General features: G+C 33.6%; 2 protein-coding genes across 5 annotated transcripts; both read right to left on the reverse strand.

Moving 5' to 3' along the window:
* Positions 1-6156, reverse strand: LOC108988360. Of its 4 annotated transcripts, none has more exons than XM_018961606.2 (7): positions 5738-6156; positions 3011-3483; positions 2819-2896; positions 2023-2121; positions 1230-1422; positions 634-1058; positions 1-478 (listed from the first exon to the last, which is right to left on the reverse strand). In XM_018961606.2, the coding sequence occupies exons 2-7, from the start codon at positions 3425-3427 to the stop codon at positions 260-262; spliced, it is 1431 nt and encodes a 476-aa protein (XP_018817151.2). In that variant the 5' UTR covers positions 3428-3483; positions 5738-6156; the 3' UTR covers positions 1-259. The 4 variants fall into 4 exon arrangements, with proteins under 4 accessions (XP_018817151.2, XP_018817153.2, XP_035539824.1 ...); XM_018961608.2 differs by having other exon boundaries at positions 22-478; positions 3011-3501; XM_035683931.1 differs by having other exon boundaries at positions 22-478; positions 3011-3546.
* Positions 6157-6629: 473 nt separating this feature from the next.
* LOC109013666 lies at positions 6630-7436 on the reverse strand. Its single transcript, XM_018995827.1, has one exon. The coding sequence runs from the start codon at positions 7434-7436 to the stop codon at positions 6630-6632; it is 807 nt and encodes a 268-aa protein (XP_018851372.1).
* Positions 7437-15581: the final 8145 nt, after the last annotated feature.

Here is a 15581-nt window from a genome sequence, read left to right on the forward strand (position 1 = left end):
TGGTAGCAAGTAAAACCATCATTTCTCATCTAGTCATTTTGGGTATTTATTATAATGAATCTTTCTGTTTTAAGGACTTTTTAAAATTAATCTGCATGAAAAGTTGAAAACTTTCATAGAGATTCCAACAGGGCAATTTACAAACTGGATCAGCTCGCCGGCTCCACTATTTCCAGCCCTGTCTCAGACTCTCAGGTCTTTTGTCCAGATAGATGTGTAAACTGTAAAGGCCTGCCAGCAAAGGCTACCCTTAACATTGCTATCCATACCCCTTTGTCCAAACGGGTACAGAGTATATCAATGTCCCCAAGCTGAATGACAAGCAAATGGTAATGAAGGCATATGCATATGCCCTCCAAGGCTTCTTGCTTTCTCTCATTGCATTGAACTCAGCAATGAAGGTAGAGACAGTACTCAGACATCCCAAGAATCCAAGTTGTATCCCCACTGCTACAGTATCAAAAGTCTGGCTACTTGCCTGCACCAGATATAAATCAAGATTTTAAAAACTTTCAGACTTGTTAATTGGACATGATTTGAGAAAATCTCCTTTCTGTCATGTCTAAATGCTCGCCATTTTGAAGGTTTCTGCATGTGAACGAGTGTTCTGTTCCAGATTGCAAAGAAGCTTACCGCTTTCTTCCCAATGGCAAGCGCTGCCATGATACAAGCTGCAGAAACATTGGCAATCAGAGTTCCAAATGGCATCCATTTCAACAACCCTGCCCTTCCTAATCCACGTCCATTGAGTCGGGCTAAGAACCACCTGATCCACACACCAGGAGGTCCAACAATGCAAGCCAACCACAGCTGAGCGCCACTGCTGCCACTGCTAAACTCTTCCCTCAAAAGGGCTCCACTTACACCCCATAACAAGGCTAGCATCAAAATCAGCACCACCATGACCGCCAAGTGACGCCTGCAGCTGTTCACTCTCCAGTTGCTGCTAGAGCTACGGGTATCATTTCCTGAACTTCCATTTTGCCTTGTTAGAAGCCACCTGAAACCCTTGGCTGTCTCCACCCCAAAAATAATGGAGTAGGCCGCAAGAAACAATCCTGCAAATAATCACAACATTATGAACGATCATCTTACTTTTTAAGTTCACAGAACCAGAGTGGGGACTGATCGTTGTTGGGTTTGAATAGACCCAAGCAAGGGACCTGCCTCAATTGAAATTCAAACTACACACTGCTATTATAACATTGTTCTTACAGTGCAGTTTTTACCTACAAGAAAACCAAGCACAACGAATACCCAGTGGCCATCAACACTAAGATCAAGCATTTTCTGATTCCAACCACTGAAAGTTGTCAGACTTCCCAAGTAACCAGTCGTCAATCCGATGGCTAGATAGTCTGACACGCTGCATATGTCTGCTTTGAAAATGACACCCCACCATCCCATCAAGAATGAACCAACCTAGACATGCAAAAAAATCTTGATTTGAATGAGAATATCTTCGGATCAAGTCTTTCTGATTTGAATGCAAAATATAATATGGGAGGACTTTCAAGTCTTAAGGAGCTGCTACAAAATTATATCATTTATCAAGGCAAAACATGAATTTGAAGTTCTAATTTCTAAATCTTTCCCGTCCTGTCATCTGACAGACCCCATTAGAGATGCCGGGATAGTTGCGATTGGGATACAAAATAAGTATTTTTTAAGGGCTAGGCAAAACTAACTTCGTTTAAACTCTCATAATTTCTCACCCAGTACTATAATTTGATTATGGAGTGTGACATATACAAAAGTCACTCCTTTAGAGGATGTTTGTTTAACCGCAATGGGTGAGAAAGTAGCTCCTCAAAGTTGCATCTAATACCTAGTGATTGATTTCCTGGGATTCTTTTCTCGGTAACTCAATTTTTAGTCAATGAAATAATATTGAAACGAGACACGTCTTGAATTTCAAATGTACAGCTGTCCACATGAACTTTTCTCTGGTGCATCCATAAGAGGTGCCTTCTGTGTGCATGCACGTCTCTCTGAGAGAGAGAGAGAGAGAGAGAGAGAGACCATATTAGATGGAAGGTCAAGGTACACGATGTTTTTGTCACTTGTCAAGCCAATAACTCCAGGGCCAAATAACTTTTGCAGTAAATACCTTGTCAAAATCTGCACAATGCATAATGTTCATATCAGAATCTTGTTGATTATATTTACTTACTGGAAATCTACAATTAATGAAACGTAAAAGTGGCAGTTCTGTCTAGTTCAGAGTATACAGAAATTCCAAGCAGCCCCAGGTAAAGAAACCTAAAATTTACAATGTACAATAATTTTCATCACAAAACAGAGCTAGTAGTCCAACTTATTAGACTTGAATTTGAAACCTCTCAAACTGTCTAACAAAATTAATATCTTACAACTGAAGTAAAGAATTCTTTAAAATGAAGAAAACTATTTAATTGCTTCCGTGAGTTTGGGCTGCTCAGAACTCTTATCCTCTGGTCTTCATCTGGTTGCATCAGACTTCAATAATTAACATTATTATTGACAACTATATTCTAAGGGGACAACTTTTTGAGGGATATTATAGCGTTTGCTCTTGATACATTATGTTTGAAGAAGTTAGTTTCTGAATATATCTCATCAGGCAACAGAGCCAAGCATCCGTATCAAAATTACTCTAGAAAGAATACCAAACAATAGGCTTGAAAAAAGAAACAAACACAAGGGCATCGTAACTCCAAAGCATATTGCATAAATCAAAAACCAAAACTAAAACGTGTACGTGCATACATATATGTACGTATCAGGTGAAAAGTAAAAGGAAATTCTCATTTCTGATAGATAAGTAGTGGCATATTACCCCAAGAATCCCAAAAACAGCTAAATGAATGAGACATAAAATATAATCCAACAGCTTTGGCAACTCTTTCTTATCGTCCTGCATATAGACAAATGAAACATGAATGTTGCTTGCTTGATCAGATCCTGGGAAAATAAACGTGGTTAAAGAATTAGTGATAAACAAATGACAAACTGTTTAATGAAGGCTCACTAGCGTTTTGTCTTTGGAGCACACTATTGCATCCGTGGAAAGGGGAGAGATGATTTCCTCTGGCAATGGCGAAACTGGGGAGATTGTATTCAAGGAAACAGGATCACGAACCAAATAACCATAAGGATCTAACAGAGTATCCCCAGAAGTGGAAGGAGCTACTCCATTCTGTAATGCATGATCAACAGAAAAACAGAGGCTGCTGCTCTGATCACTGTGCCTGTTGCTGTGAAGAGCCCGATCCCCAATATCTCCCACCTCCGAAACACTTTCATTTTCATTGTCATCGTCATCTATATTAGCATGTACAGCTGATGAAAAACTTATAGAACGCCTTCTTAACGAAGAAGTGGCACTGCTTGCACGACTATATGACTCACTTCTACTGTGTTCAAAGTCAGTAGTCCCATGATTCATGACTCTACCAACAGAACCACAAAGATTGATTCCTCCTCAAATAAATTCGAAAGCCACTGCAACAAATTTTGATGCTGATTCAAAGATCAAATTATTTGAAAGTAACAATAATCCAGCTGCTGCCGACAAATATTAAAACATCATTACTGCTAATTCCTGTAGGCAGTTCACAACTACAGTATGTGCACATACGAAAAAGTGATGCGACCAATTTGGTTCCTCCTACAAAAAGTAAAGTTTGAAAATATTTTTTTAAGAGTTGATAAACTCTTACCTTTTTGCATCTAAGTTTTGCTAGTGATGACATAAGAGAGACAAAGACAGAATAAATAATCACATACGGTTGTCCAAGCATTTCAATATGCTGGATATTATATGTTTACCTTCAAGAAATCCACTTAGATGAACATCTCAACACTTGTTGAGAACATGCACATGATGAATGACGTCTATGGTTTTAATTTTAAATAATTTGGAACACGTATATTGTCAGCTCATCCACCAAGTTGTTGAGCATGATTGCCATAAGTTTAAGACATTCGAATGTTCAAGCACTGGCCATTACATGTACCAACTAGGATGATTTTATAGTCCCTCGCAAGAGCAGGAGTCCCCAAATAATGGAAGGGTACCAGTAGTAGTTCTAGGAACATTGAATTGAACATAAAGCCTGAAAAGGTTCAAACCCAAACCAGTTGGTGTTTAAAAGTCTTCTCAAAACTTCATTATCAACACGCCATCACAGGTGAACCCCAGAGGAAATTAGACCAGGAAAGATTTGCGAAATGATAATGACAGAAGATAGATCATAGAAAAAATAGGACTTTTTTTATCACTAGGCTGGGAAATGTAAATAGAATTCTGGGTTTTAAGTACAGAACGCATAAGAACAAGTGATCCCACCTACTCTAGATCTTATGTGACAAAAGGTCAAGTTTAAAAACTTCACGCAAATGATATTACTTTGCATATGGGGTCGGCAAAATAGATTCTTTGCACATTTAATTTTCTAATGGTGTCACGTACTACCTCACCTCAATATAATCCACTCAACTCACGTAGGAATAGTGGAGCTGTAGGAGGTCGTCATCATGAAGAGTATTGACAGTATTTTTACTTTTTTTATAAGTCCCGTTCCGTCGTTAAACTCATCTGAATTTAACTTAACTCATCTGAAGTAAGCAAGCAGGCGTTGCCCAAGTAATTGACGGTATTACTTATTTCTTAACTCAGTGTTGCACATAAGATAATAGCTATTTTGCTCTCGCTAAACCAATGGTAGACTTATCTTAAATATGTAGAAAATAACTAGTATATTAAATACAACGGTCAGGATTGTAAATATGTAGAAAATAAGGTATGTCAACTGAGAATTTCTTTTAACTTCTTTCAATATTTATTTTCACTTGTATTCCACAAGTATTTACACCAAAAAAATCTTCAAATAATTTTCATCAAAACATCTTACCTTGTTTTATGTAATAAACAAAACTTAGGCAGTTTGAAAACAGAAATACTCTCAACTCATCTTATCTTATTATTATAATTTTTTTAAATTCTCAAACAAAATATAATAAACAATTTAAATTTTTTAAATTTCAAAATAATAATAATATCTAAAAAATAATATTTTATTCAACTCATCTAAAATCATTTCATCTCGCTATCCAAATCCGTACAAAAATAATTTTTCCAAATTAGAAAAAAAAAATAATAATAACTCCCACAAAAATTGTCTTCTCATCACTTTTCCAAAATCGGATAAAAATATATCTCAAAAACTCTTTTTTTTATAGGTAAAAATATATCTTTTTTTTTATAAGTAAGGTAAAAATATATCTCAAAAACTTTTCACCATCCAAACATATTTTAATTAAAAATCCAAAGTGAACCTTTTTGGAGTCTTTTCCGTTTGATAAAATATGAATCTAAAGCAATTGGATAAATAATTTAAAGAAACAACCTGAAAAGCTTAATTGTATTGATTAAAAAATAAAAAATTTTAAACATAAGGTTGATTGATATCTGTACATCCATTTAAAAATATATTATTTTATTTTTTTATCTATATAATGAGAATAATTTTTTATGTATTTATAAATAAAATAGAATAAAATAATAAAATAATATATTTTTAAATAAGTATACAAAATATGAAATTTATGAGTATCACTGCTCTTCAAAAAAATCATATTACACCGTGAAAAGCTGAGTAAAAACTTTTACAGTTTACTATAGTAATATATTTAATTTAATACGTGATTGCGAAGAAACAGAATAATTAATGAGAGACGGAGAGAGATGAAATACCAGGAAAGCCGCGAAGGCCGAATAGAGTCAAACACGAACAACCGATCAAAAAATCTCGAGTTTTTCATTCAACGCCCAGAGATGTTCCGGAAGAAGGTAATGGTGAAGATATTAGAGAGAACAATGAAAGAGAAGCGAATGTTTGAATCTCGGAGCTATGAAAATGAAATCGAAGCGCCCGTTGCTAGACGTCGGGCCCTTCTCGGAAAACCGGGTCCTTCGAAACAGCAGGCGGCGATGGGCTTTAGGCGATTGGACGTCAAGGTTATTTTGGAGAAAATGAAAATAAGAGAGAGAGAAGATGAGCTTGACAAAGATGGCGCCTTGGCTGCTACGGCGGTTTGAGGGTGCCGCTGCCAGCTATCAAATCGTAATGGTTTTTCGAAGACCGGCTCCTCACCTGTATCCTCCCGTTTCACTTAAAGAACTAATCTAGCGGCTAAAGCTCTGCCATGTCAGTGGGATGAGGTGTAAGCATTAATACGAAAATAGATTTGAATTTTTTTAATCTGGTATTTTTTACAATTTTTTTACGCAACACATTTATACAATTTATAATTTTTTTAATAATAATAATAATAATGGTACGAATTTTGAAAAATTTGGTATAATAAAAGGCTCATGTTTAGATACATAAATGATTTTATCTCATCTCAATTTATCTGATCATTATAATTTTTTCAAAATCTCATGTAAAATATAATAAAAAATTTAATTTTTTTAAATCTTAAAATAATAATAATATTAAAAAATAATATTTTATTCAACTTTCAATTTTCATTTAAAATTATCGCATCTTATCTCATTATCCAAATTATACCTGAGTGCTTTATTTTTTATTTTATTTTATTTTATTTTTATAATAAGACTAACTTTATTCATCTAAAAAAAACTACAAGGCATCATGCTCAATGATATGTGAAACCACTTCAGGGAATGAGTTCCACCACACCATTAAGTCATGAAGATGCCATGAATATTTAGCCAAACAATCAGCTGCAGCATTGGCCATACGACCTCTATGCTGTATTACAACTTTAGGAAACCTTAGTAACAGATTTCTAATCTCAAGAACTAGACTTCCCCAAATAGACATAGACTCCTCCCCTTTTGTAAGCTCTTGCACAACCAAAAGAGCATCACTTTCCACTTGAAGGTCATGAATTCCTAAAGGCAAACATAATTGTAGGCCCCTTAGTACTGCCAGCAATTCCACTTCCATATGATCAATAATCTCATGCTCGGGTTTAGTAGTTGTAAAAAGCACATTCCCAGTTTCATCTTGTAGTATCATCCCCACACTAGATCTACCTTGATCATGAAATAGAGCCCCATCAATATTTAGCTTTAGACTACCAACAGGTAGGTGGAGCCAGCCACAATGAGGTTTAGAACCCATCTGTTGTTCTGCTACTGCACACTCATATTCCTTTGCAACTAAAAGAGCATGATCTATTGCTTGTTCTAGACTTATCCGTTTATTTTCAAAAATTAATTGGTTTCTGCTATACCAAATACCCCAAGCACATAAGAATAGCTTTTCTAATTCCCCAGCTTTGTTCCTTCGAACTACTCTCTTCACAATATGTATAAAATCTGTTTGAACAACATTTTCTTTTAAGAAAGTTAGCTCAGAAAGCAGAACATCTTGAAGTCTAAAACAATACAGTATGACATGATTTATATCCTCTTCCTCCATGTAACACCATCCACACCTTGCATCTGTCAACACTTTCCTTACTTGTAAGTTTTTTAAAGTTGGCAAACCATTATGACAAACTCTCCATGCAAAAATCTTGACTCTATTTGGTACCTGCAATGACCAAATTCTTCTCCACATCTTCCTTTACTCCTCTCCATATGATACCTCCCCTAACTGTCTCTCTTCTTGAGATGCTAAAAGTAACATGTATGCACTTCGAACACTAAACAACCCATTCTTCTCAAGCTCCCATATTATAGTATCAGGTCTATTATTAGCAGGAAGTGGTAATTTGAAGACTTCATATGCTTTTACTGGGGGTAAAAATCTAGTAATCTTTTCCATTTCCCATCTCTTAGTGTTATCATCAATAAGCTCAGAAACTGTCCAATCCATTTGTGCTTGTGAGACAGATCCTGGGACTGGGATAAGTTGGTGATGAGGCAGCCAGCAATCTGTCCAAATGTTGATGGCCTTACCATCACCTACCCTCCATCGACATCCTTGTAAAAGTAAGCTTTTTGCCTCCCATATACCCCTCCATACATGGGAAGGTGTTACACCTATCTTAGCATATTTAAAACTTCTTGTTGGAAAATACTTGGCTTTAAAGATGTTATGCAGCAGTGAGTTTTCCTCTTTTAAAATCCTCCATCCCTGTTTGGCTAGAAGAGCCATGTTGAAATTGTGTAAGTCTTTAAAACCCATACCACCGTGGCCTTTTGACTTGCATAGTTTTCTCCAACTTACCCATCTAATTTTATTTTCTTCATTCCTTTGACCCCACTAGAACTTAGCAATCAAATTCTCTAGCTCAGAACACAAAGATATAGGAAGCTAAAGCAGCTCATAGAGTAAGTGGGAATAGATAGTGCAACAGCTTTAATAAGTACCTCTTTCCCTCCTTGTGATAAGAGTTTTTCTTTCCACCCTTTTAATTTCTGCCAAACATTTTCCGTTATCTCAGAAAAAGCATGGTTTTTTCTTCTACCAACCAAAGATGGAAGCCCCAAATATATGTCATAGTGTTGGTGTCTTCCAAATAAAAGGAAGACACGTGTCATGTATAAGGTTGTTAAGTAATGAAATTTTTTTCTTATTTTTCAAAAATTAAAAAATAAAATCATAGCACTTTAAAATTTAAAAAAAAAATTGGGTGAATAGGAAATCAAAAGCTAGCCGAATCTAAGCATCCTGTGGTGGCCGAGATGTTGGTGGTCCTATTCAGGTGACCCATGAGGGCGGAACAACGCGGGTATTATGAATATAAAGTTTAATTTCTAATGTAAATGCAAATTTATAAGATGTCTTACAAATATAAAGAAATGATATTTGCAGTCATAAAGTACACAAGCTCTATATTTTTCTTTTTAAAAAAATGTGTAAATATAGGATCTTTATTTTTTTAATAGTAAAAAAGAGTTCTTAACGCTTGCACAACCCATAATTATAACTAACAATACTCTTAATATAAACTTATGGACAATAATCAACGAAAAAGGCAAAAGTGTTGGAAATTGGCGACGTGTGGCTAATAAGGAGACAGAAATGTTTTAGCCACTAAAAGAATGTATAAAAGTAAATTTACAAACTAACGTGTTTGGATATGATACGTTAAATTGTAAAATTATTTTTATTGTAAAGTAAATCTAATATATCATATGAAGTGTTTGTGAAATACACAATAATATAATAAAAAATTATTACGAAATTAGCATTCAAACGAAATTAATTTGGACTTAGCCATGGAAATCTCGCTCTCCTTAAGAAAATTCAAGACTTTTATGATGTACAAAATCTCAAATTAACTGGTGCAGCAGAACTCTTCTTGACTTGACTCTTCCAGAATACAACAACTCAATTGATCGTCGTATAACCCAAATCAACTTTACACAAGTGATTAAACTTAAAGCTCCATTATTATAACACATTTCTTTTATTTGAAAAGATTCTTAAAAATGTCTACATACATTTTTATTATTATTATTGTCTAAAAGTATCACCCACAACCCGTACCAAAGAAAGAACTCACCTTATAAAGGAAGTTGCCTTTCTTTTCTAGCCTCAATTGAATTGAAGAACAAATGAAAAAAAAATAACCGTTTGTTTTTCCAAGAGATCCGACCACTAGTAATTCAAGAGAATTAATGCAGACTAAATCATGTTCAAACGATCAACTCATAGCATCTAATGACTTAAAAGTTTATAACCGTAGATTTTTCAAAAGGCTCGGCTTAAGCAATTGAATAACAAGACAAATATAATGAATAGTAAATGTGGATGCTTTTTATAACCGAAAGGCAATAAGTATCAAAGGCAGACAACGTCAATCTTAAAATGTTTTGAAATTCTTTTTCTATTACCCACTTGAATGCCAAAGATAACAGAAAGAAATCAACGGTTAAGACCTCTTAAAAGAAATGTTATTAATAAATATTATTTATTTAAAAATACCAATATGAAGTGATATCAACTTATGAATTTATTTTTATAGAATATTTTTATAAGTAAGGTTGCATATAATCGTGAAATGTACAAGCCTCGTATAGTTGTTTTGAAAAAGAGTGAAGTCTATTATTAAAAAATTAGTTTTTTTATATGAATCTCGTATTTATTTATTTTTTTAAGAGTAATACTACACAACCTCTCCAACCTCTACACACTATATTTTTTTAAAATTTTTTTTGAGTTTATTTTTTTTAAATTAATTTAATTTTTCTATTTATTATTCATATATTAAATATTTGATAAAAGAAAAAAATAATAAAAATTAAAAAATGTATAATATGTAAAAGTTATATGAATAATAAAAAATTATATAAATTTTTTTTAAAAAAAAATAATTACACGACGCTCGTATACTTTCTATCACTATCATTTTTTTATTTTTATAGTTTAGCGGTTCTGACGAGGCAAAGGGATAGCCCATGAAGATAGATACTCCGTGGATGGCATAGAAAAGAAAGGCCTTTGATTCCGCTCCAATTCTTTGATTTCCTCCGCTACTTTTTAGCCTTTTGGTTGGATATGAAAGGGCCATCTATCTACGTGGGTGGAGGAGGGACTGGGGAATCTTTTTTTAACTTGGTTTCATGTCATGCATTGCACGACATTGACCCCGTGAAAAAAGGCTGTTTTCTTAAATGTTTCAAGTTTCTCTTGTTCACATCAGGACCATTCATTCCACGTGTTAGTTTGAATTTAAAATTTAGTTAAAAATAATTTTAGATGAGTTGAATAAAATATTATTATAATATTATTTTGTAATATTATTATTATTTTAAAATTTAAAAAGTTGAAATTATTTATTAAATTTTGTGAAAAAATTTTAAAAAAATTATAATAATAAAATGAGATGAATTGAGTTGAATTGATATGACTTCAATCCAAACCGGCGCTAAGCTATCTTAAACCAAGCTATTTGCTGGACCTGATATTCCCCTGTTTGCATTATACTTTCTTTAGTGCAAGAGCATTTGTTTTCTTTTGATCTAACTTAATATTCAAAATACTATACCAGCACGTGTGTTTGTTTGAGAGTGAAAAACACAATTATTCTTTAAAATAATTTATGATCTTTAAGAGTGCGTTTGGATATTGAATTGAGTTGAGTTGAGTTGAGTTGAGATAATAAAATATTATTACAATATTATTATTTATTATTATTATTTTGAGATTTGAAAAAATTGAATTGTTTATTATATTTTATGTTTGGATTTGAAAAAGTTGTAATGATGAGTTGATATGAGTTTAGCTTCCAAACGAAGCCTACTAAAAAATCACAAACAAAATGCATATTTGGTCTTTTTGATTGATACCTATATAGCTTATTCTATATTGTAAGAGCATGGGCATTAACTTAGCCATATGTCTAAGTTATCTTAAATTTGTCTAAGATGTGGAAAAATTGGTTTATATGAGAATAGTCAAATATAAGTCATCTGAACTATGAGTTAGAGTAGTTGTCTATATATGTAAGTAAATAGTAACATTAGCCATCTAAATCTTTTACATTATTTTTTTTATGTTAAGTAACATTTTCACTTCACCTCTTTTCACAATTTCTAGGTTTTAGGATATAAGTATGAACATATATTTGATGCTTTATATTTGAGAATGAAATTAATTTAAGTTGTTGTACAAACTTTATTATGTTTTGATATATATATATATATATATATAGGTTGTTGGAATTATGAAAATGAAGATTAAACAAAAATATTTAACAAAACAAATAACAAAATATGCATTTAAAAAGTAGAAGGAAATTATTAAAAAAATATTATTATATAGAGTAAGATTTTTTTTTCTAATTAAGCATATTAAAGATATATAAAACAGTTACAGGATACAAAAGATAATAAAGTGAGAAGCATCGACATTCATCCCAAACCAATTAGTACAACACATGAAAAAGAAAAAAAAAAGATTTGGGGCCAAGGACTTGACCCCACCCATTTCCGACAAGGGGAAGCCGTCTAAAGCAGTTTTGATACAGTCTGATAAACGAATTATAATACTATGATCGGAAGCTATAGTGAATGGATCTATGCTACATCTCACTAGTCTGGACTAACTGAAGAAGACTTTCACTATATTTTTTCCACGATCTTTGATTAGGATGAGCAATAACATAAGAAGATAGAAGGCTGGAGAAACATCGTCAACAAGAGACCGCCAGGAACTGTAGTGGTGCGTGAGAACCATGCGCCACATTAGGAGACTGAACGTTGATCGGATCTAAGAGATCTGAGGTTGCTGACCCCAAAAAAGTCGCGCATGTTGGCGATGGTGTAACGGTGCATGAGATTCACGTTTTGGATCGCGCGTGAGGACCATGCTCCACTCTTTCGACGTTTTTCTTCTACCATTCAAAAGATCGACGGCTAGCGAGTCTTGTGGTGTAGCACGTGGCGGTCTTGGGTGGCTAGAAAGTAATAGATCGATACTTCTCTGTGCTATGGTCAGAAAATTTAGAAAAAATCAGAAAAAATACAGGAGAACAATATCTAGATTATATAGACGAGAGGAGGGTGACCACCTTTTTTTTTTTTTTTTACCTCTCTGGAGAGCGTTTTTACTGGAGAGAGAAAATTATAGAGAAGGCACGAGTGGACCAGTTCTTTTATTATATAGAGTAAGATGATTAAGATAATGTAAGGTTTAACTTTTGAATGGTATTCAAAAGTCAAAAAATGACATATTAGCTAAACCTTACCTAATAATTTAGCTAAATCAATACTAATGCTCTAATAATTCAAGTTTAGCCAATAGTTATTTCTAAACCATAGCTTTTGTTTTTTTTGTTTTTTTTTTAATATTTTGTAGATAACAAGTTAATTCATATTATGGTATAGTATATGAAGGTTCGAGCATTAGGAAACATCCTCAAAGGATTCTAAATTTTGAGAAATAAAGACAAGCTATGAGAATAGGTGTGGTTTCCCCAATGTTTTAGGTGTGCAACGAAAACTAAAGAAGAAAGTTTCAAGATTGGAAAACCGTGCATTTCTCTGATTTTAGAATAATATAAGATGTTAAATAAAAAATATTTTTGGCCAATCAAATCATGGTTCATTGCTTAGATGGAAATATGAAAAAAAAAAATGAAATGAGGCAAAATAACTTTTAGAAAGTGGGATGAGACACAAAATTTTCATCTCATATTATCTCATTATTACTACATTTTTAAATTTTCACACAAAATATAATAAATAATTCAATTTTTTCAAATCTTAATTCAACTTTTTCAAATCTCACAACAACAATAATATTAAAAAATAATATTTTAAACGTTCATCTAAAACAAAAAATTATCATCTCACTATCCAAACATTAATTTCTGGCATCGGTTTTCATTTTTTATTACATTTTTTTTCAATTAAAACAACTCAAACATAGACTTGATTTATTATTTGAATTAGAAAGACTTATAAATTGTTAAATAATTTATGGTGATAAACTTTAATTTACCTTTATTTTCTTAGGTGATGGCAATATATACAAAGATCATAATATTTGAGGAGTTGGATTTAGTTCCTTAAATAATGGATAAAAGAGATCTGTTTATTTTTTAATTTTTTCTTCGCGAATTGGGAAGCAGGGGCGACCAGCGTAGCAATCCTCTCTAGGTGTGACCATAGAAGCCCCTCTTTACCTTGAAATGTTCGATCTAAGCCACACATACTGCCCCAAGGGTGAGTTCGTCAGCATAACACCTCCAAAATATTTAACTAGTCCAAATCTCATTCCAAAGCCCAAAAGTCAACCTTTACTATCACAAGTGGTTTCAACTTATGTCCTGACTCGAATTCCTGACCGTGAAGCCATGAAATATTAGCTCGTACCAACTAAGCTACCACCTTAGTGGTAAGAGATCTGTATATTTATTTGTTTATCACAATTTATCTCGTACATTAATATATCTAACACAATATATTTAATAATGTTTTTATTGCATGGGAACACATTTTTACATGTGTTGGGCCGGATCACCCCTCCTTGGGCCTCAATGCATATATCTTACAAAGAAGTCCAAAGCAAATTGAGGAAGCCCGAGACAAACTGTAAAACGACCGGCCCACGTCTTAGCAAGCCCACCACGCCATCATACTGGTAATTGGCATAAGATTACCTTATAGTTTGGAAATTTTAAGTGGAGATCAATGTGAATTTCACTCTCAAAAAGAGAATTTAGAATATGATAAAACAAAGAACAAAAATACAAACCAAAACAAAGAAGCGGTTCATCCCAAAAAAGAAAAAAACAAGAGAAGATATTTATAATTTATTCCCTCAATTAATATTTATAATCTTTAGGTCTAATTTGACTTGCATGCTGATAAGCTTTCTCAAATTATAAACAAATTGTTAAAAACTGATAAATAACAAGATTCAATTTTGTTTTCAAGATAAATGAAAAGGAGAAATGTTTTAGCACAAAAAGATTTCACAAAAATAAATCAACAAACTTATATAACTTAATATGATACGTTAGATTGTATAACTAATTTTATTACAGAGTAAATTTAACATATCGTATGAAGACATGTTAGTTTGTAAGTTTACTTTTATAATATCTCTTTGTGACTGCAACACTTTTCGATGAAAAATAAATCACGTGACACAATATTAATTGAATGTGCAAAATTATATTTTTTTTTAGTGATTTTTAATTTGGAGTACAAAAGGCAAAACTAATGCAAATTTTTTATTCTGAAACCAAAGATACTTATAAGAAAATGGTACAGACAATTATTTTACGACTCCACGATATTTTTTTTAATTCAATTATACTAAATTGCAATAGTCAACAAAATTTATATATATATATATATCTACTTATATATAAAGTGCGAATTGCCTATGAACAGTATTTTCGTTTAATAATTTTGTTTCCAATTTTACCCCTACTTCTATTCCCAAATTTTGGTTTTGCCATTGAGATTCTTCCCATTTTGCCCCTGATTTCTCTCGCGCGAGAGGCCCTCCTCCCCTCTCCCTCGTCCGTTTCTTCATCTCTTGCAGTGCTCCGCCGCACGCCGTTGTGCTCGATACCGCCACTCTCATTCTCTTCCCCTCTGATCGGCGTCCATTCATTTCCAATCTCAGCCGCTCTCGTGCCGCCATTGACTGCCACCAGCGATTCCAAGCCGCGGCTCGTCCGATTCTTCGTACCCTCTAGTGCGCCGCCGCACGCTGGCGTGGCTAACACCGCCCCACCCATTCTCTTCCCCTCCGTCCGGCGTTCCTCCCCTTCCAATATCAGCCCCTATCGTGCCGCCGTTGACCGCCACGAGCGAATCCAAGCCGCGGCCCGTCCAATTCTTCGTCGCCTCCAGTGCGCCGCCGCACGCCGGCGTGGCTAACACCGCCCCACCAATTCTCTTCCCCTTCGTCCAGCGTTCCTCCCCTTCCAATATCAGCCCCTATCGTGCCGTCATTGACCGCCACGAGCGAATTCAAGGCCCAGCTCTTTTTTTTTTTTTAATTTTTTTTTATAAGAGCGGCTATGACTTTTATTGTGTTTTATTTCCTTTAATTTTGAATTATGTAAATATTGAATTCAATTGTTCTATTTCAGTATAAATTTAATTTTTTCCTTATTAATGATTTTTGTTTAATGATTTATTAAGAAATAAA

This window comes from Juglans regia, chromosome 13 (assembly GCF_001411555.2).
Source record: "Juglans regia cultivar Chandler chromosome 13, Walnut 2.0, whole genome shotgun sequence".
In the NCBI taxonomy this organism is placed as follows: Eukaryota; Viridiplantae; Streptophyta; class Magnoliopsida; order Fagales; family Juglandaceae; genus Juglans; species Juglans regia.

Excerpts from the sequence above, each read along its gene's own strand:
- LOC108988360 (XM_018961606.2), bottom strand. The coding sequence starts at position 3,427 with ATGAATCATGGGACTACTGACTTTGAACACAGTAGAAGTGAGTCATAT. Across the intron at positions 2,122-2,818 it reads CTGTTTTTGGGATTCTTGGG|ATTTTGACAAGGTATTTACT; the intron begins GTAATATGCCAC and ends TGCATTGTGCAG. Across the intron at positions 1,423-2,022 it reads TTGACCTTCCATCTAATATG|GTTGGTTCATTCTTGATGGG; the intron begins GTCTCTCTCTCT and ends TTGCATGTCTAG.
- LOC109013666 (XM_018995827.1), bottom strand. The coding sequence starts at position 7,436 with ATGGAGGAAGAGGATATAAATCATGTCATACTGTATTGTTTTAGACTT.